Raw genomic sequence first — 20,707 nt, 5'->3', positions numbered from 1 at the left:
TTTGGTGAAAATACCTTATTTTCAATAAGGAAAACTCTGAATATTCAAGAAGTCTTTTGCATAACAGGATGTCTTAAAGTGGTGAAGAAAACACGGAACTGCATGCTAAAAACCTGCAAATAAACATTATTGGCAAAGTTTCCCTGCATCACATCTGGCAAATGACAGAACAGAAGTTACTTCATTATATAATGAGGATGAGACGAATGAATGGGCATAAGAAAACCACGAGCCTGACGTGTTTGATATTAAAAGGCAATAACTTTAACCCTGAAAGAGGTCGACGCCAAATGCAATCTCCGGCACCGTGTTCAAAGGTTGCATGCCGCATATATCACTCAAATGACTTAATTTACTTATTACCTATCATTTTAGCTATATAAGACATGAGGAAAATAAAACTATTGGCTACCCTTAGAGTAAACGAGAACACACGCATGAAACCAATGAATGCATGAACTCGTGATTCTACAAAATGTATTTTAAACTTCATACCGGGTCATAAAGCAAAACTCTGTAGAATAATTTCAGTGCTAAGTACTCACCAACGTCTTTGTGAGATGAATATCTCTCTATTCTCTTGGGAATGTCTGTTTCCGTCTTCAGCACCTGCTGGTTCGGCTCCGCTCGCGCTGCCGCTCCCGCCTGCCGCATTTGAAATCTCCACACGAACGGTTTTTTTCAAGCGCATTTTGCGCATGCGTATACAGTTTTTCGGACGTAGGACTTGTTCAGCCAACATGGATTTTTCACTTCGACTTCATAGATTGACTGAGCACAATTAAATATGTTCGGTGAATATACAATTTTAATTTTGAGTTAAGACCTTAAGCTATGATTAGTACAATGCATCTTTTTGCATGGGGATAATTATTTGGAAGTCATTTATTGGGCCAATATGTAATGATCATTAGTCACAATTGTTCCAAAAAATTTTTTTTACAGTGTGCTAATAAGCAACTAGTTAATTGTGAGAATTGGATCCTAAACTTAAGTGTTAAATTTTTTTATATTAAAACAGAAAACAACAATTTTATATTTTCACTTTTACTTTTAGTGTATTTTGATCAAATATATTCAGCCGCCGTAAGCATTAGAGACTTCTTTCCAAAACATAAAAAATTGTTCAGACCCCAAACTTTTATACGATATTCTTAGCTCTCAAGAACATGTCAACCATATAGACTTCTAAACTGACTTATTCAAAAAGCAAATATTTCAAGCATATGTGCACAGAGGCAAACCAGGCAATGGCATTTACTTTGAGATTGAGATGAGATGCTGGCAGACAATCTTTGATTTTGTGCCTCAAATAACCAACATCACACACACTTAAAACAGCAAGATTAAGCATATGTCACACAGCTGTCAGAAGAGTCTTTGTTGTCTTCCTTTGGCTGGTTAATTTTTTTTTTTTTGCGCTTTTTATGTCGATGTTTAAAGTGAATGAAATGACAAATGACATCTCTCAGTATGTTCTATAAGAAAGGTTTTTGTCTTTTTGACAAATTCTTTTAGTCTGTTTTTTTTTTTCCTTTTAGATGGAGAAAGAATATTAATGGTGTTGTTTTATGCTGATTAGCCTACCATTGGATTCAAGATGTTTGTTGTAAATGAAATGTTAAAGCAATGAGTATGCCTTGTCTTATGCCTTGTCAGTGAACCGCTTTCAGTTTGAAAGTTTTCTCTAGAACCTCCCATCTTGAAAATGTTGATTTTTAATGTTTGAATAATGACATTCTATTCCATGTCGTTCCATTCTTTTATTATAGCTTTCATTCATCTGTGGAGCCCTAAAGAGTTTGAGAATTGACACTGTTGTCAGTACGCAAACCCATCACTGAAGAAACAATGCTTGAATAATCTGACTTAAATGGAAAAGTCTTCAGTAATACAGGTTGACTGTACAAGATCAAGCCAAAGAAGCTGCAATAAATGCTAACGGGAGTGATGATAATGTAGCGAATGTGTAAAAAGGAGAGAGAGAGTGAGTGAGAATGAGAAAATGCTGAAATGTAGGAAGGAGCAGTAGAACCTCGTATTTCCATATTTCGTCATGAACATTTTTTCTCTTCATAAATCATTACCATTGGTCACCCTTTATGTCTGTTTGTGGTTTTTGCAAATATTTAACAAGTGGAAAGTATTAAAAAGAGCTTTGACTAAACCTTGTAATTCCATTGGTTCATCAAACTGTCAGTAAAAACTCAAAACTCCTCACCGCCTCAAACTTGAATGAAGTGCCACAAACATTTTGGATCGCCTTTGTTTGCAGAGCAAGGGTAAATAAAGAAGTTTCTTTGAATAAGTACAGCGTTTACTCAAAAAAACATGGGCCAGATTTACTAGCAGCTTGCGCCATGCAGCGCAAACCCTTTCTTGGCATTAAAAACCTACTGTCATGAAACGTATAATTTGTATTAATTAAAATGACATTTTAACATTTAAAAAACAGACATTTTCAAATTCCAAAGCTTGTAGTAGGTTCCTATTGGTAAGACTGACTTACTACAAGTGAAATACAATACAATACACAATTATTTTCAGAAAAATTACTGTAATTCACCAAAAGTTTTTTTTTTCATGTTCCAAAGGTTGTAGTACGTTCATAGTGACCAGTACTATAGTGACTTACTACAGGTGAGATTTTGCATTATTCACATGTAGTAAGTCAGTCTGGTCACTAGGAACGTACTACAACATTTGAAACATGAAAAAAATAGGGCTGTCAAGCGATTAAAAATCTAATATAAGTTTTTAATTTAATTAATTACACAATGTGGCGATTAATTAATCTAATTAATCACACATCAAATTTGGCTGAGAAATTACTCCTAAAATATTAAATCAAATAGACAATACAAAAAGCTTCAGAAATAAATATTTTTGGTTAAACTATACCTTTTAATGTTTTTTTTTAAATTAATATGGAAATATGAAATTATACTCTAAATAAGAAACTGCCAGTAGGTGGCAGTAAAAGTCTAACTGAGTCATTTATTCGATTCGATGAAATAAATGGTTCTCTTTATGAAAATGGTAAATGTAGGCTAAATGGTTCTCTTTATGGTCCATTGAATCATTGGTTTACCCGATTCATTCAAAACGCAGATTCAGAAATGAAACGCTGTTTATTGCTCAGAATCGGAGACGAACAGTTCTGCTTTGTCTTTATATTTTCTTTGGCAAAACGGAGCAAAACAGACAAAAAACAACACAATGTTGTCTAAAACAACACAAATATTAACTTATTTATTTTATTAAACTGTTGTATAGCATTTGCATTTGCGCTCGTGCTATTTTGGACAGAAAAACAGAACTCATGTGACATAGCACTCGTTACTTGTGTGATATTGCTTATAGGCCGACTGTATATCATGATGTAAATGTGTAGACGTTTTCACACTGGCAGTTTAGTTTGAAACGGGGCACGGTTCTCATGAAAACTTGGTAATGTGAAAGCTGTCATGCGAGTTCAGCTGAGCTCAGGGTTACTGAATTCGAGTTTGGTTGCGCAACTTGCGCTCAAACTATGAATGTGAAAGCAACACGGACACAGGTGCGCAAGAAAAGTAACCTGCGCATGCGTTTTATCAGATGATGATGTATTTAGTTCAATAATACACATGTAAGGGTTGATGATTTACCTCGGATACGAGGAAGAATGAGCCTGCATGTATATGTGTATTCGCAGTTTCGCACATAGCACCGGCGGGAACAATCGTGTTCTGACGCAGACCACAACAAACTTGCCCATTGTAAAAACACTCTGGCTGAGACAAACTCAAACAGGGGCATTTTTGCCTCATATCTTTAGGCTTCATCACACATCACACAGAGTTGATGCCCTGCATCATATTCTTTATTAATCTACTGTATGAAATGTAAGATGACCTAAGTAGGTCTGGGGTGGGGCAAGTGCGTTAAATGCGTTAATAATTTGAACGCGTCATTTTTTGCCATAACTAATTCATCGAATTACGTGTTAAATCGACAGTCCTAGAAAAAACCCTTTTTGAAATAATTTTTTATAAAATAATTGTGTACTGTAGCTACATACACGAAGGGAGGTACTGGAAATTTCACCAAAATTTCAGATCACTAAGGTTTGAGCTAGTCAATTCACTGGTATTTGCGCCATTATTTAAAGCCCCCCAAAAAATCATGTCTTTTCCCAGACTCTAATTTGCGCTGCTCTTGGTAAATTGCGTCGTTCATTATGGAAATGATCCGACTGTGTCTGTGTTCTTTAATGTATGCATTGACAGTAAATCATGCGCAGAAATCATCATTTCCACTCCCTTCGGAAACAAGGAAACAAGCTTATAAACCGAATGAGTTTTTTGAAAATGTAAAAATGCTGAAAGATTTCTGTGATTGGTAAGTTTAGGGGTAGGGTTAGTGTAAGGGGGTAGAATATACAGTTTGTACAGTATAAAAACCATTACATCTATGGAGAGTCCCCACAAAGATAGTGACCAGACATATGTGTGTATGTATGTATGTGTGTGTATATATATATATATATATATATATATATATATATATGTGTATATATATATATATATATATAATATATATATATATATATACTGTATATATATATATATATATATATATATATATATATATATATATATATATATATATATATATATACTGTATATATTCATACATCATAGACTTACTGTTAAACTTCCTCTCTTTCAGTCTCTACTGGTTGCTCAGCAGCTGGCATCGGCGGTTAGTGGAGTGATGTCCGGTGGAGCTCCGGGTCTGAACCAGCCCATTCTGATTCCCTTTAACGCTGGTGGGCATCTGGGTGGACAGCAGGGCCTGGTTCTCTCTCTGCCCACTGCTGCCAACATACAGGGCCTGGTGGCAGCCGCTGCTGCTGGTGGCATCATGACACTCCCCCTACAGAATCTACAAGGTATGAGTATTTACTGATCAGTATCAACATTGATTTGTTTTAATTTTTTTTATTTAATTCTATTGACAATGCTAATGGTCTATAATGCGAACTTCTGGTCATCAAATGCACATGCTGTGTTAAGTTTTCGGGACATATACATATGCATGCACATTTTATTACTTATTTAGCTTTTTGTTGTTTATTTATTTTAATCTATAAACCGAAAGAATACACACTTGAATGAATACACATATTAGAGCAAGGGTTAAAAAGTACCATCAGAGCCTGTAAAGTCAAATTCAACGAGGGGATATCATGAAAATGTTCTGTCTACAACATTTGGTCTACAGTTTGTTGTGTTTTTGGGACTCATAAAAGTGGTGCCATCTCAAAATCCAAACAGTTCACGTTTAAGTTATACCTGCAGAAAGTGCCCGGAAAGGCAGAGGACAGGAGGATCAGAGTGATATAGGCGGGGAAAGTAGTTCACATTCATTACAGGTCAGCGTTTTGCAACGAAGCGCAAAAGCACTTTAAGGCTCTTTCTTCTTTCAGTAGGAGTATTCACTAGCATGCTTGTGTCTTCTCCTCTTTACCTCTATCTCTCCCCCTCCTCTTTCCTTCAGTCCGCACGTCCATACTTCTCCCCGCCTTTTAAACTTTAATGCACGAATGTTCTCTTTTGATCATAGTTGTAAATGGTTTTCATTTTAATGTTTAAAACATTGTCTCTTTTATACCATTAGATTGAGGGGTGGAAGGGGGAAACCGTCAGTCATAAATCTTAGATGAGGTGCCTTCTCTAATGCCTGACTAAAAAATGATAGGTTATAAATTTGAGTGCATGTAAAATAGCACGTTTTCCTTTTTCGGAGGAGGAGGCCGAAGATTAAAATAATGCACGGCAGGAAACAGGTTGTCCCGAAGAGATGGATGGACGGATGGCTAAAATAGTGGGATGGAGAAGAAGTCTCTAATGGACACAAACATGCATAAATAACAACACGCATCAGAGCGCGTCTAGGCTTTTAATAAACGCTCACATGGGCTAAATAAATATCTAAAATTTCCCAGAATTCCCTCAGTCACGATAATGTGCCTGTGGGGCCTGCCTCACATGAGGACACTCTAAAATGGATCCTAGAAAGTGGTACTATACTGGAGTGAATTTTAATGGTCCATTAATTGTCTGTCTTAACTGGACATTTACTTTACTTTTTTTTATACTTGTTCGGCATCGGCAACAATGTTTTTAGGGAGTTGGTAGATTCTTTTTTTCAGACTCTAAGACTGAACAGTAGAGTCTGAGACTATATGGAAAACCTAGGATTCAAAATAATTTAATCTTGGTGTAATTAAGTTTTAGTATTTTATATATAAAAAAGGAATTTTGTCAACATTTTGCTGTTTTTTTGTCATTGACATTTAATATATATATGTTTTTTTTTTTACTAAAATGTTATGTTTACAATTTTTGCACAAAAGGGGGATAAACCAAATACTATGAATTTCTTTCTAAAGCCATACAGGTTTGGAACAACATGAGGGTGATTTCATTTTGTGTCTATTTACACCAAGTGCTAATAGCGTGCCTTGTTGGCAAGCGCTATTCACACTAGCTCCGCCCAACAATGCCTGGTTGGGCCACAAAAGATCAAAAAAGACGTGTGTATTTCAATGTCTTCAGTGGCGTAGTCAGTAGAGCGTAAGGCTCATGGAACTCTGTTTTGACGCAATCGACCCGGGTTCGAATTCGCCTTTTGCCGAGCTCGTTCTTCTCCCTTATAATTTTCTAAAAGTGGAAATAAAGTGCCTAACAAAATGTTTAATAATAATAAGAGTATTTATTGGGTAGGGTTTAGGGGTAGGTGTAGGGAGGACTTTTATGGTCCCATTAAGACGGCATCCATTTAATAATTTTTATAAATATAATCATTTACACTCTGTTATTTTATTGCACCCTGTTAATGTACAACAATACTGAGGTGCAAATAGTATGTATCTTCCAAAATAAAGTATAAATAGCATCTAATTACTATTTACACAACTATTTAACTGTTACTTTTACACGGTGTAAATAGAATATACCACTATTTTTACGTAGTGTAAATAGCATCACTAAGAAAATGCTGCTATTGTCACTTAGTGTAAATAGTATATAGCCGCTACCTTTAATTTTTTGGGTGAACTATCCCTTTAAGTACTTCTTGCTCTCAAATCGAGAACATTGTTATTGTGTTTATCTGTGGTGCAAATGCAAACAGAAAAGTGATAAACTAGTGTGAATTATTCTGACTAGGCCTCTCAGTTTTAGAATCAGAACCTGGGGGATTCTCTAAGGGCGTAGTGTCATGGGTGCCATGTGACATTAAATGATGTGACTGTGTCTGCTCTCCCTACAGCCAGTCACAGTGTCCCACAATCCCCCAATCCTATCAACCCCCCCCCCCCCCCCCACCCCCCCCCCACCCCCCATTGATGGAGAGCTGCTGGCACAGCGCTTCTGCCAGACAGTCTTAGTTGAGCGGGAGCTCAGCCCCCCAGGCCTGATTAATCACAACCTGCAGAGATCTAGACCTCAAGCACCAAAAAAGACACATGCTGTAGATCAGCGTGCTTGTGTAGTATGTTCTAATTAACTCAAAACTTAAACACAAAAACAAAGGTAAAGCAGACAGGCCACTTTCATAAGTTTTAATAAGGAGCAAATAAGATCTAATAGCTCAGGTCAGGGTGAGAATTCAATTAAAATTTGTAATTTAAAAAAAATAGTAAAAAGTAATTTATGATGTCAATGATTAACTACATTATTAATGATTTAACATGAACTGACAATGAAAAATACTTCTAAAGCTTTTATTAATCTTAGTTAAATGTTACATGCAACCTTTCCTAATACATTATTAAAATCAAAAGTGTTTTAATATTATTTAATGGACCTAAGCTAAGGTGAACTAACATTGAAAAGTAATTTTTTTTATTAACTAACATTAACAAAGGTTATTAAATACTGTAACAAATGTACTGCTCATTGTTAGTTACTATGTTAACTAATCAATCCACATTGGAAAGTGTTACCGTCCTGAAGGATTAAATGATTCCAATTCTATTTCCTCTTATAACAATTGTGGCTCCTTAAAGGTTCAATTAATGAACAATTAGGAAATAAATATTTGGCAGAGATACATTTGATGTATTTATTCATTTATTTATTTGGCTATTCAGCAGTGTAAATGCCATTAGCTTTTTAGAGGTAATTATTGGCCTTGACTATATACTAAACAATACTAAAAAAAAGTATTACTTTTTTAAATTTTTATAAAATAATAACTTTAGGATTACAGTGTTTTTGATTCATTAAAAAGAACTGACTCATTAGAGGCATTTGTTACAGTATATTTTAAAAACTGGAACTCGTTCTGAATAAGATCATTGTTTTAAACATATTGATATCTTGAACATATGGCCCCACCCACTTTTTGTGTTTTTGATATTTAACTAATCGTTTACTTAAAGTTGGCATATTAAGATGGGGTAAGAGATTTTTAAGGTTAGTTCACCCAAAAAATTTAATTCTGGGTTACATTTTAGTTAGTAGTTAAATTCTCACTAGTTGCTTATTAGCTTGCATATTACTAGGACATTGGCTGTTTATTAGTACTTATAATGCGCATATTAATGCATTATTTGGCATGACCTTATTCTACATCCCTTAATCCTACCCAATACCTAAACTTAACAACTACAGTCAAACAAAAAATGATTCAGACAACTGTGACATATTATACCAAAAAATTCTTCAAAATTTGTGACCAAAATCACACTTTGACCCGACCATGTTTTGCTTAAGTGTTTTTTCTTCAATTGCTAAAAGTGGCCTTTTACACCACAGGCTGAACAAAATTAAGCATTGCTTTGTAATTGGTTGACCTAAATTGGTATTATCTAATTGTGTACTTAAATGTAACATCTGAGAGCTGATTGGTTGATTGTAATCCATTACACAGCTTTCAATCAAATTTATCTGTCATTATCAAGATGAATTAGTTCTGACACAGTTTAACTGAGTTCTTGTCATATTTTATTACCATTTTCTTAACTATAGCGAATAAACTGATAATGTGAGAAAATGTGGCAGGTATCCAAATACATTTTTGTTCGACTGTACCTTACTAACTATTGATAAACAGTAAATTAGAAGTTTATTGAGGCAAAAGTCATAGTTAATCGTGAGAATTGGACCCTAATCTAAAATGTGTCCAAAATCTGTCATCATTTACTCACCCTCATGTCTTTCCAAACCTCTATGACTTTTTGTAGAACATAAAAGAAGATATTTTGAGGAATGTCTATACAATGGAAGTCATAATTTCTCTTTGAATGCTTGGTATGGATATGAGGGTGAGTAAATTATGACAGCATTTCCATTTTTTGGTGAACTAAAATGCTTTTAAAGCAAAAGGAACCCTTATGACATCATAGCGCTCACCTTTTCCAAATAGGGAGATGGCCGTCTCACTGCGACCGTCAACGTGAGCGGGCCGAGCAGAAGGCTCAGAGGTGCGTGCGCACACATGCCACTGCGTCTCTGCACTGATGAATGGTCGTCACAGCGATGGGGCAGCTTCATGAAGTTCGGCACGGTCGTCTAAATAAAAGCCTGCGCTTGCGTTACTCCGTGCTCATTTTAAACCCTGGCGCCGCTGCAGCTTGTTATTTTGTCAGGAAGATTAATGTCTGGACATGTCATGTAAAGAAAGTGAATTCCCTCTTGAACACCATGTGTACGATTCCAGCCGCAACTTGAATAGAATAAGAATCAGCCTCATGTTTGTTTGTCCATCAGACTGTAAACACGGTGTTAGGAATAGAATTAATCATATATATTTAGACATTGTTAAAAGAAAAGTGATTGGATTGGAAATTATAATGTGAATATAAATGAGGTAGGCTGGTGTTTCAAAAAACATGGTAAAAATGAAAGTCTGTTTGCTTGACACTGTGACATTTCTTCATGTCACAAATAACATTGTTTGATTTCATTTGACTTGATGTGCGACTTAATGATATGATTTTGCTGTTTTGAAAATTACAAATCCCTCTGTTGTACATTCGTTCCATATTCTGTCTCATAACAAACCAAATGACAGAATGTGCTTCTCCTTACATCAAAGCGTCTTTCAATAAGCTGCGGAACGAAAATAACATCTACGTGGTTGCTCATCAGCTCAGAAAGCCTCAAAACAGGCCTCGCGCAAAAAAACATAAGGGTAACCGTCAGATCATGAAATAACTGTCTTTTCATGACCTATGAAAAGGCTTTTTGGAAACATCCTTGTAATACGGCATATTTTCCCTAAAGAGATGTAAGGCAAATGAAAGATCAGTGCTACATTGTCAGCCTACTTTGAGTTAATGCAGAACAAATGTATACTCTGGCTCTTTCATATTCATATTGTAAGCTGCCTGATCGGTGCACATCAGAACCTGCAGCGTAGCGTGTAGGGGGAGTGTGGGGGGTTCTGGGAAGGAATAGTGTGCGTGTTCCCTTTGCAGGAAACATAAAACGGCACTCAGGGATGAGGAGTAATTGCCTGAGTCTCTCCACGCTCGTAGGCTAATGAGGAACCATGTTGGCTCTAATCACAACACTGCTCCTCTGTCTCAATGAAAGAGCAGTTGTAGTCTCACAGGAATCGTTCTCCTGTCAGACCGGGGCATCGCTTTAGACTGCGTACTGACACAGACGAGGGAACTTGAAGCTGCTAACTCACTTAGGTTAGCTAAAAGTAGCCAAGTCAAAGAGAAACTTGAAGCCTTAAGGGTGATAAAGTTTAACACAGGAAAAAGACAATAGGAAGCTCGTAATTTGCCAGCGACATATTTGTAACTAAAGTAACAAAAACTGTCTTTAAGAGACTTTCGTTTCAAGCCAATACTTGCTAAAGGAAAGTTCTCTGCTACTGCAAATGATACCTCCCTAGAGAACATGGCTGTGACAAGATGATTAAAATTTAGCCTTTTAACTAGAACAATTATGTAAAAAATGTTTTGTTAAAGTGCAACACATGCATATCACTTAAAATCAAAAAAAAAATTGTCAATTTATGACCCTTGAAGACACTAGCTCCATAAAATGCTTATTGGGAGCGAGCTGTCCGTGGTGCTGAACTGAACCAATTCACTTTATGGTACTGTGTAGTAGTGTTGTAGTTCTTGAAACCATATTTTGAAGGTCTTATCTTGGTCTCGACCACATTTGTTCTCGGTCTTGTCTCGGTCTCAGACTTAGAAGACTTGGGATTTTGTTTTCAAGACCAGTCAAGACCACAACTGCTGGGATATTACTAAATTGCCGGTGCATTGTCTGATTTATTTATTAACATCATTAATGTGCTTGGATGTAAAACTTACTGCTTCAGATGCAATAAATAACTTATTTCTATTTAACTGATTTATTTATTGGCCGGTTCGGAAATGAATGAGGGATGCGTCAAAAACGTCACCAAAATGAATACAAATGCTCACACAATTTCAAGATATTGTTGCAAAAAAGAACTTGTATGAGATCAGGATTTGTTATATTATAACGTGATATAATTAAGTAATATCACAAGTTTGAGCATGACTGCAAACATGATATTGCTTTTATACAAACATTCAATCATTTAAAAAACTAAATAAACATTCTCAACATTATTTATGCATTTGTAATTTACCATCTTTTTCATTTTGCATCCACCTCTGCAGTGCAAAGATGAATTTTGTTGTTAATGATTTTGCCAGATTTACTAAACGGGGCAAATTAGCGTGAGAGCGCAATTCCAAAAAGCACAGATGGGAGTGGAAAGTTCTGTGTGTGATCTACTGACGACGCGCAAATTAAAGCACACAGACACAGCCGGATCATTTCCACAATGACCAAAGCTATCTACCAAGAGCAGCGCAAATTAGCGTCTAGGGCGGTAAATAATGGCGAAAATAACAGTAAATTGACTAGCGCAAACCTTAGTAAATGACCTTGTATGATTCATTTAAATACTCTCGTCGCATACATTTTGGATCAAACAAGGAAATTCCTACAAATGCATATGCAATAAGGTCCGCCGCAAAAATAACTGTCCACACCTTTTTAGCTTATTTTTTCACTGCATGTCTTTAGTAAATCTTGACAGTAGTTTTTTAACGCCAAAAGAGGGTTTGCATTGGCGCAAGCTGTTAGTAAATCTGGCCCATAGGGTCTTATTCTAATTATATTTATTGATTAAAAAAGTACTTATAAGTCATTTCTCAGGCACTAAAGTGGATCTTTATGAATTTAAGGAGTGCTGGTCTGGTCTTGGTCTTGACTCGGGTCTTGCCCTGCCTTGGTCTTGTCTTGGTCTCAACACACATTGGTCTTGGTCTTGTCTTGGTCGCAACCCCTCAAAGTCTTGGTCTTGTCTTGGTCTCTCAACACACATTGGTCTTTGTCTTGACTTGGTCTTTGATTAGGTGGTCTTGACTACAACACTACTGTGTAGACATGAAAACACTTATATTTCATTATGAGCAAGAGGTAGAGAGTAAAAGACAGAAGAGTCAAAGAGAAAGAGGTTTAATGTAACCTTTATTTGTGTTTAATGTTCTGCCACCAAAAAAGAACATTTAGATTTTTGTGTTTAAGTAACATGAAAGATTAATTAGGTGCCTTAGCAGTACGTTAACCTAATTAAAGGGATGTTAGATAGAAGTTAAACTCTATGAATTACCACTGAAAGATACAACACTGTTAATAAGTTTGAGGTCTGTAAGATTTTTTGTAAGAAGTCTTTCAAAAATCAGTAAAAACAATAATATTGGACGTATTATTACAGTCTAAAGTAAATGTTGTCTATTTTAAAATGTAATTTATTCACGTGATCTTCAGAAATCATTCTAATATGCTGATTTGGTGCTCATGAAACATTTCGGTTACACTTTAGTTTAAGCTGTCATTATTACAGTGTAATTATATATTTAAGTACTGAGTAATATTAAGTTACTACATGTTCTTACTAAAGAGTTAGGGTAGGATTCGGGTTTGGTTTAGGGTTAGTTACATTATACATAATTTACTGTTATTACTATGGTAAGTACATGTGGCATATGTAACAAGGATACTGTAAAATAAAGTGTTACCAACATTTCCTATTATCAATGTTGAAAACAGCTGTGCTGCTTAATATTTTTGTAGAACAATGATGCAGTTTTTCAGGATTTTTTGGGTAGAAAGTTATGGATGCTTATTTACGCCACAGAATAAAAAAAGGTAATTGCGACTTTTTATCTCACAATTGCACGGTATAATGCTGCAATTGCGTGTTATAAAGTCAGAATTACGAGATATAAACTCTCAATTCTGAGAAAAAAGTATTTTTTTCCTCAGAATAAGACTTTAGAGTCTTAGACTTTAGAGACTTTTTCAGAATAAGAGTTTATATCTCACAGTTCTGAGAAAAAAAAGTCAGAATAACGAGATGTAAACTGAGATAAAAAGTCGCAATTATTGTTTTAAATGTTTTATTCCATGGCGGAAACAATTTTCCATAGAAAGTTCAAAAGAACAACATTTATTGGAAATCTTTTGTAACATTAGGACTGTATTTACTATCACTTTTAATCAATTTAAATCTATAGCATAGCAAATTCATCTAACTAAAGCGGTAGCCCAGCCACTAAAAAGGATAAAAACAACTTCTAAATCAATCTCAAAAATCAATTACTGTAACATGCAAAAAAGTCAAGATTCTGTGACAGCCATTCACAAATGCTGTCCATGGTGTTTAACTGCTTTTGGACCCTAAACATTGATTTAATATATTTAAAAAACTGTATCTCTTTTCTTTCTCTCTCTCTCTTCCTGCATCTCTTGGTTTAACTTAAAGTACTGCATTTCCAGCATGCCTTCGACATTGTCCTTTAATGTTTTAAGTTTGAGGCAGTTGTAAGACTACTCATAAGGAGAGAGTCATGTTAAATAAGAGTGATGAAATAGCTGCCACCCTCATACATTTCAAAGCTAATGTGACTAGCAATGCACTAGCAGCACCTGCACACAGACTTGCGGTGGTAATTTGATTGATTTGTTGTGACAGCAGCCAAATAATTGAGAGTGAGAGGTGGTGTTCGAATGTGTGTGTGTGTGTTTTAGGGGGGTTACTGCACATGTTCTCCAAGACAATCCAGGAAGAGACAAAGATTCGCATCTGCCGCTCGCTTTGGATATTGTTCAGTTTTCTTTTCTTTCCCACTGAGTGTGATGCAGTGTGACTGCATATGACAGTGGCATAGCCACAAAAATAACACAAATCGTATTGTACACATACGCAGTGAGGTTGGCCCACACATATTCAGGCGCTCGAACAGAAAGCACCTCATGTCACAAACAATAAACATCATTGCACAAGTACAAACATTTTACCACATCACACTCAAATGAAGCATCTGCACACTCACAAGAAATGTTAGCGTGTTATAACGTGCTTTTGCAGGTGCTTTCTTAGCAGAATTACTTTATAGACACCATGTCATTTAGCAGAACAGGTGGCAAAGGGTAAATCATTAGCTAAGCAAGGCCTCAAACATCATGCAGTGTATAAGTTACAAAGAGAATTAACAGTAACAAATAAAACTGTGATTCTTTCTTATTTCTAGCTGTTCTAACCATTTGAAGTAACACTGATTTGGAATTTAAATAGATATTTTATTTTTTATCTGTATCTATATATAAAGTATCTGTATACTTTGTAGTTCAAAAGTTTGGGGTCAGTAATTAAAAAAGAAGAAGACGGAATGTAATGCTTTTATTCAGCATTTGTCAGTATTACCAAATATTTATATTTTAAATAAATGCTGTTTATTTTAACTTTCTATTGATCATGGTTCCCAGAACAACTGTTTTCAGCATTGATAGTAATAAAAAAAAAAGTAAGCTATAAATTAGATTGATTTCTAAAGGATCTTATGATGCTAATGACTACAGTAATGGCTTCAGAGAATTCAGCTTTTCCATCACAGGAATAAATTACATTTTAACATACATTCAAATAGAAAACAGTTATTTTAAAGGGTAATAATATATCACAATTTTACTGTTTTTAATCAAACAAAATGTGTTTGATCAAATAAATGAAGTCTTCTTTCAAAAACACAAAAACCTGCCCTAAACTTTTGAACGGTAGACTATATATGTACACATTTTTAGTTATTTAGTCCTGAAGTATTTATAAAGGCATGGATGGACAGCAGAAAAGGCAAAAAAAAAAAAACAGTTTAGATATAGTTATCCTAATATTTAGATTAAATTACGTGTTAACATGCACAATCAGTTTACATTTCACTGATTTTTCCAAACTGTTTTTTAATCTTTTAGGTTCAGTTAATAAGTGGCACATTTCTGTTCAGATTTAGTCGTCAAAACTGCTGATTTCATTGTTATTAACTTTAGTCTTACTAAACAAAATAAGACCTGGCTACATCAGTTGTGCATGTGAAACATTAAGGGCACCGGGTGTCCTTTGGATGTCAAGTAAAATCGACCGCTTAATGTTTGACATATTGGTGGCGTTTGTCATCTTGAAATGGCTTCACCAGCTGCCTGTCCTGCCACATACTGTTCTTTCCTGCATGACTGGTGGCATTGTCACTCTGTTTAAACTGTGAAAAGAGGAAAAATCCCCCTCCTCAGAGAGAGAAAGGGGACGAGAAATAGAGGGGGGATGTGAAGGAAGATTGGAAAAGACAATAATAATGGTAATCGGATATGGCTTTGTCCGTTTCGATCGAGGAGGCCACATTGCTTCGGCCCTCCTGTGGTAAAACCGAAAGAGACACACATGCTCCGTATAAGCCGAGACCCGGGACGCAGAGCGGCCCATATATACAGTATGCCTCTGTGATTCTGCTGGGATTTAGCTTCCCTCCACTCATCCATGTTCGATACATATTTTATGGTAATTGCATCAGTCTACAAATAATTGGGAAGTGCCAGTAATGTTTTTTAAAGGAGTGAACTGGCAGTTTTCTCTCCCGATGAAGAACTGGTGCAGGGAGGCCTGAAATAACTTAAGCCTCTCAAACTGGCATTAAATTAAACCTATCGTTTAGTGCGCGTTCACCGCGCCTCCTCCTAACCCCCGCCCAAACCGCTGAGACTACAGCTCCTCGGAGGTTGAACATCTGAAGCAAAGCCACATGTTTGTGCTGGCAGAGTCCAGCCCTGCGCCCATGCTCACTCAGATATGTAATGAAAGAGAAGGAGGTTGTTGGAGTATGGAGGAATATACATACATACATACTACAAACTGTTCAGAACACACTAGACACGGGATAAAAAAGCTATTAAAGTAATGATGGAGAGGAGGTGGAGAAGGAAGAAGAAACATAAGAGGTTTTTGGAAATATTGGAATGGGAAGATTATTGCTAGAGTCAAAGCTAGGCTTATATGTGTTTGCCTAGTCAAAAGTTGCTGCCATGATGCTAATGTGTGGCTGGTTGTCAGGATGGTTGATTAGGTTGTTAATCAGTTCACCTGTTCCATTTTACCCTTTATTGCACTCACCATGTATTTAAGGGGTGTAAATGTATCATCTTTCTATCTATCTATCTATCTATCTATCTATCTATCTATCTATCTATCTATCTATCTATCTATCTATCTATCTATCTATCTATCTATCTATCTATCTATCTATCTATCTATCTATCTATCTATCTATCTATCTAAGCTTACATTTTGTCAATGGTAAAATATTATTTAGTTTTGTTTAAAGGAGTCTATCATTTTATTCCAAAATGTATCAATAATTTTTTTCCCCCCACTGTCATTTCCACAAAAAAAGCAATAAAATACATAATTTGAGATTTGGTGGAAATGAAACTGGTGGAACATTTTGAATTCTACTAGACTGTATGTTTATACACTGTTGGGTGTAGTTAGTACATTGTTAGACAAATTATATTGAATTTATTTATGTACAGTTTTTTTTATTCGCTTTGGTACTATTTTCATAACTAATGTGTACATTTCTCAAAACTCTTAGTACAAAAATCCAAACTGATCACATTTGTAACACAGCAGTCATTCTTTCAAAACCTGATCTAATGCTTTCATTCAGTTGTACATATTTTCATTCCATATAATCATTGTTTCAAACACAATATTATTGTAATATGTAATGAAAACATTTGGTTTAATCACCAAAACTCAACAGTATGATCTTCTTTGAATTTAGTACCTTTAACAATCAGTTCATTCAACAGCAAACAATGCAAGATACATGTTTCAAATCACCCTTGTTGCTGAATTAATTACAGTAATACAGGCAATATTTCCCACGTTAGAAAATACACTTACATTACCTATCTTATGTAATTGAATCCATAATGTTTGTGTTATCAAAAGGTGATGAAGTAAAATGATTTGATGCCATCTGTCTCCCTTCTACTAATGCATGTCTGGTCAATCTGATGTATACTCTATAAGTTCTATAGAATCAATATCTATAGAAATCTATAGGTGTACCAAATGATTCATTGACTAACCATGAAGTTCAGTTGGATTAAATAATAGACAACTGTATTAGACTGAACGAGAAGAGATGCAAATCATAAGTTTGATAGTAAGAGCTTTATGAAAGGCACTTACTATGAATGAAACATTAATATAGATGAAACCGTTATTTTGTGTAAAGAAAAGGATATTTTGTGACTTTGTGTATTGTGCTAACACAACTGAAAATATGCTGAAATGTTTGAAAAAAAGCACAATCAATGTTTGATCTGTTGTGAAATTAGTACTAAGAGTTTTGAAAACGTGCACCTTACTTGTGAAAATATTACCAAACAGAATAAATTACTGTATATATATACTGTATATCCACAATTATTGTTTTTATTGAATGCCATACAGTAAACAGATTTCTGGAATCACAACATTAATTGTGGTTAGTTATTTTGATATATGTCCCAGTTTGTTTTAATAAAAAGTTTGAAGACAGGCAGCTTTGCCGTAATTAGAAATATCTTAGTGTGCCCCTGTATCGGAGGGCTTTGTTTAGTGTTGGACAAGGGGGGACCTTTGAGTTAAACAAGTTGAGACCACTGGCTTAGAAAAGTAATAGCACATCTCTCCTAAACGATTTATGCACTGAAGTCTAATACTTAGGGTTTGATAAACCGGTTAGGACGGGTTCTGAAGCCTATGTTTAACTGCTTAAAGCCTAGTCGTACAGCACAGAGGTACTATATTCCTGTTCTTGTACCTTGTCCCCTATCTTATTAAAATCTTTACATAGACTTCTGAGACACTGTTCATAGGCTTTCTGTTGTCAAGCTCTGGAAATGGAAATTGATTAGTGATTTACATGGTCAGTGAGGGGAGCATGAACTGACGAAACATTGTAAATGAAATATTAGAGTCAGAGCAAGCAGAAGGCGAAAGAGAGAGATGGTAATCTGTGGGGACTGTTATTCCTGTCTGGAAGAACCGGGTAGCGTTTTTTACATTTATCTGGGTTCTGCATGACTCGTAATGCTAATGGTAATTTCATGGGAGTGAAACGGAATGAAAATGGGGTTATCACACTCCACTGACAATGTGCGATTGTGCTCTGTCACAGGACCTCGTAAACCATATTTCATTCTTTTGTGAGTGTGTTTGTGTGTGTGAAGTGCATGTGTGTATAATATGACTTATGGCTGAAACTCCCCTGCAATTTACTGTAAGAACTCAAGGTTTTTGCAGAAACAATTAGACTGAGAGCGAGAAAAAAAATGCATTTGTATGGGGAGATAGAAAGTTTGTTGTGACCTATACACCTTCTTGTGTGAGTGAATGGTATTTTATGTAAAAATATGATAATGAGTCTTCTTAATGGATGAAAACAAAGAATGTTTGGACCTTTGAGTGGCACGCATCGCTTTTATTTCATTTGAACTGAAAAACCACACTTTAAAACTACATTTCACCCTCTGCGAAAAGTCAAGTTTGGCATTGTTACAGCACCCGGGGAAGTTTTTAAAGAAAGTCCAAAAATGCGTAGGTGTTCAAATGAATTTTGCTCCGGCCACTTATGGCTTAAAAAAAGAAGAAACATTTCGTCGATAAAGTACAGTGAAATCTCCAAATGAAAACAAGTGTATTGAATGTCCAAAAGGATCAATAGGAACCTCGCAGCTTATCATTGCCGACTTACAACGGAATCAATAAAAACCTACACAAATCTAGCTTCGTCATTACGGCTGTGCCGTTCAATCAATATCTAAAGAATCAGCCTATCAATACACATCACAGAGCATTTTAATACAAGTGCTATAACTTTCTTTTCCTCTTTCGCTTAAGCTGCTGCAGGTATATTAGCAATTCAATCCATATAAACGTATTTTAATAAGGATCACTATTCAAGCCAGTAGTGAGTGACACATGATAAGCGTTTCATTTGTCATTTCATATCAGATGAAAAGCCTAAATATGAGAGGGTCTAGAATTTGACCCTTTGGTCGGGTGAAGGTCTATATCTCAGATAACGTTGCTCGCCCTCCTCTCTCGGAAACACAAGATGCTGTGGTGATTTCTGACGCGGCAGATGGTGCTGAAACCAAGCCTTTTTGGAAGCGGCAGACAGGCTAAAAGCTATCTGCGGTTTCTAATTGCCATCTCAGGGCCTAATTACCTTAATTAATAGATGTGCTTTCTGGGGAAGGGCTTCAGATTCAAGGGTCTTCTGTAAGTGTTAAGGGGCCCTAAAAGGCCCCAGAGGAAGGCAGGGTGGAGTGTAATGGTCCCTGAGGGCTCCTTGCTGAAAACACAGCAGGCGCATCAGAGTTGGATCATGTAGCTGGTAAGTAGACCACAGACGTAAGAGAAGAGGAGATATCGTCACATTAAACTCGTACATCTTTCACAAACAGGGCTGAGTGTTGGACACAGCTGGAAGAGGAGAGGAGGGGGCTGAGGGCAAAGAGACACACTGAATGTGTCATTTTGCCCTTAAAAACATGGAACTTTTCATCCACTCTATCTTTTTTGTTTATGCCCTCTTTTCTCTGTTGTGCAGTAACATTGTCCTTTTTCATTTTATTCTGCTTCATCTGTTTATTCTCTCTTTAAAAGGCTCCACAGCATTTTCAAAGTGAAACTAAACACAAACGTAACAGCACCATGGTTGCGCATGGTAGGGCTGGGCGGTATGTCGATGTATATCTTTACCACGGTATAAAATGTCTATAGTTAGATTTTAGATATAGATTTTGCTATATCGCATATATTGACATTATTGACACTTCAGAGGGATGAAATGCATGAATGAGTACATAAAGAGCGGGACGTGCTTGATGTTAAAAAGTGTTATAAGCACAATTGGTGCAATGATGACTGGCACACTGCCAAAGCTGCTTCTCTCAAAAGTTCACACATTTGGGATGCGCTTAATGTTATAAAAGTGTTTTTAAACACCCAATAAGAGGTAAAAAGAACTCAATGCGGTGCACGCATCTCTCAGCATGCGATCTCTTTCATGTCTTATCGAGCTTGAATGGTCGAATACGCACGCAATTATGCCGAAATGCCCATCGTGTGGAATATTGCTGTGAACACAGCCGGTTATGTCTCTAGTGAAAGTAAACAGTTGGGTGTGTATCAAGCAGCAACCTCCCCCAGTTTCTCTTGAAGCCAGTACGGAAGTGACTTAAAGTGCAATTCATCGACTGGCCGCTAGAGACAGGCTTCAAAAGGGAGCAGAATCTCATTGAGCCCCATGTAAAAATGCCCA

General features: G+C 36.0%; 1 protein-coding gene across 1 annotated transcript in view; it reads left to right on the top strand.

Moving 5' to 3' along the window:
- pou6f2 (POU class 6 homeobox 2) overlaps positions 1–20,707 on the top strand; it is a 125,173-nt gene that overhangs the window by 38,398 nt on the left and 66,068 nt on the right. The window contains exon 4 of the mRNA XM_079805553.1: positions 4,711–4,933. Within this exon, the coding sequence (XP_079661679.1) occupies positions 4,711–4,933 (223 nt within the window). The remainder of the gene's footprint in view (positions 1–4,710; positions 4,934–20,707) is intronic.

This window comes from Gobio gobio (assembly GCF_949357685.1).
Source record: "Gobio gobio genome assembly, chromosome: 23".
NCBI classification, from domain to species: Eukaryota; Metazoa; Chordata; class Actinopteri; order Cypriniformes; family Gobionidae; genus Gobio; species Gobio gobio.
Note: the sequence above shows the minus strand (reverse complement) of the source record. Positions and strands in the feature narration are given on the sequence as shown.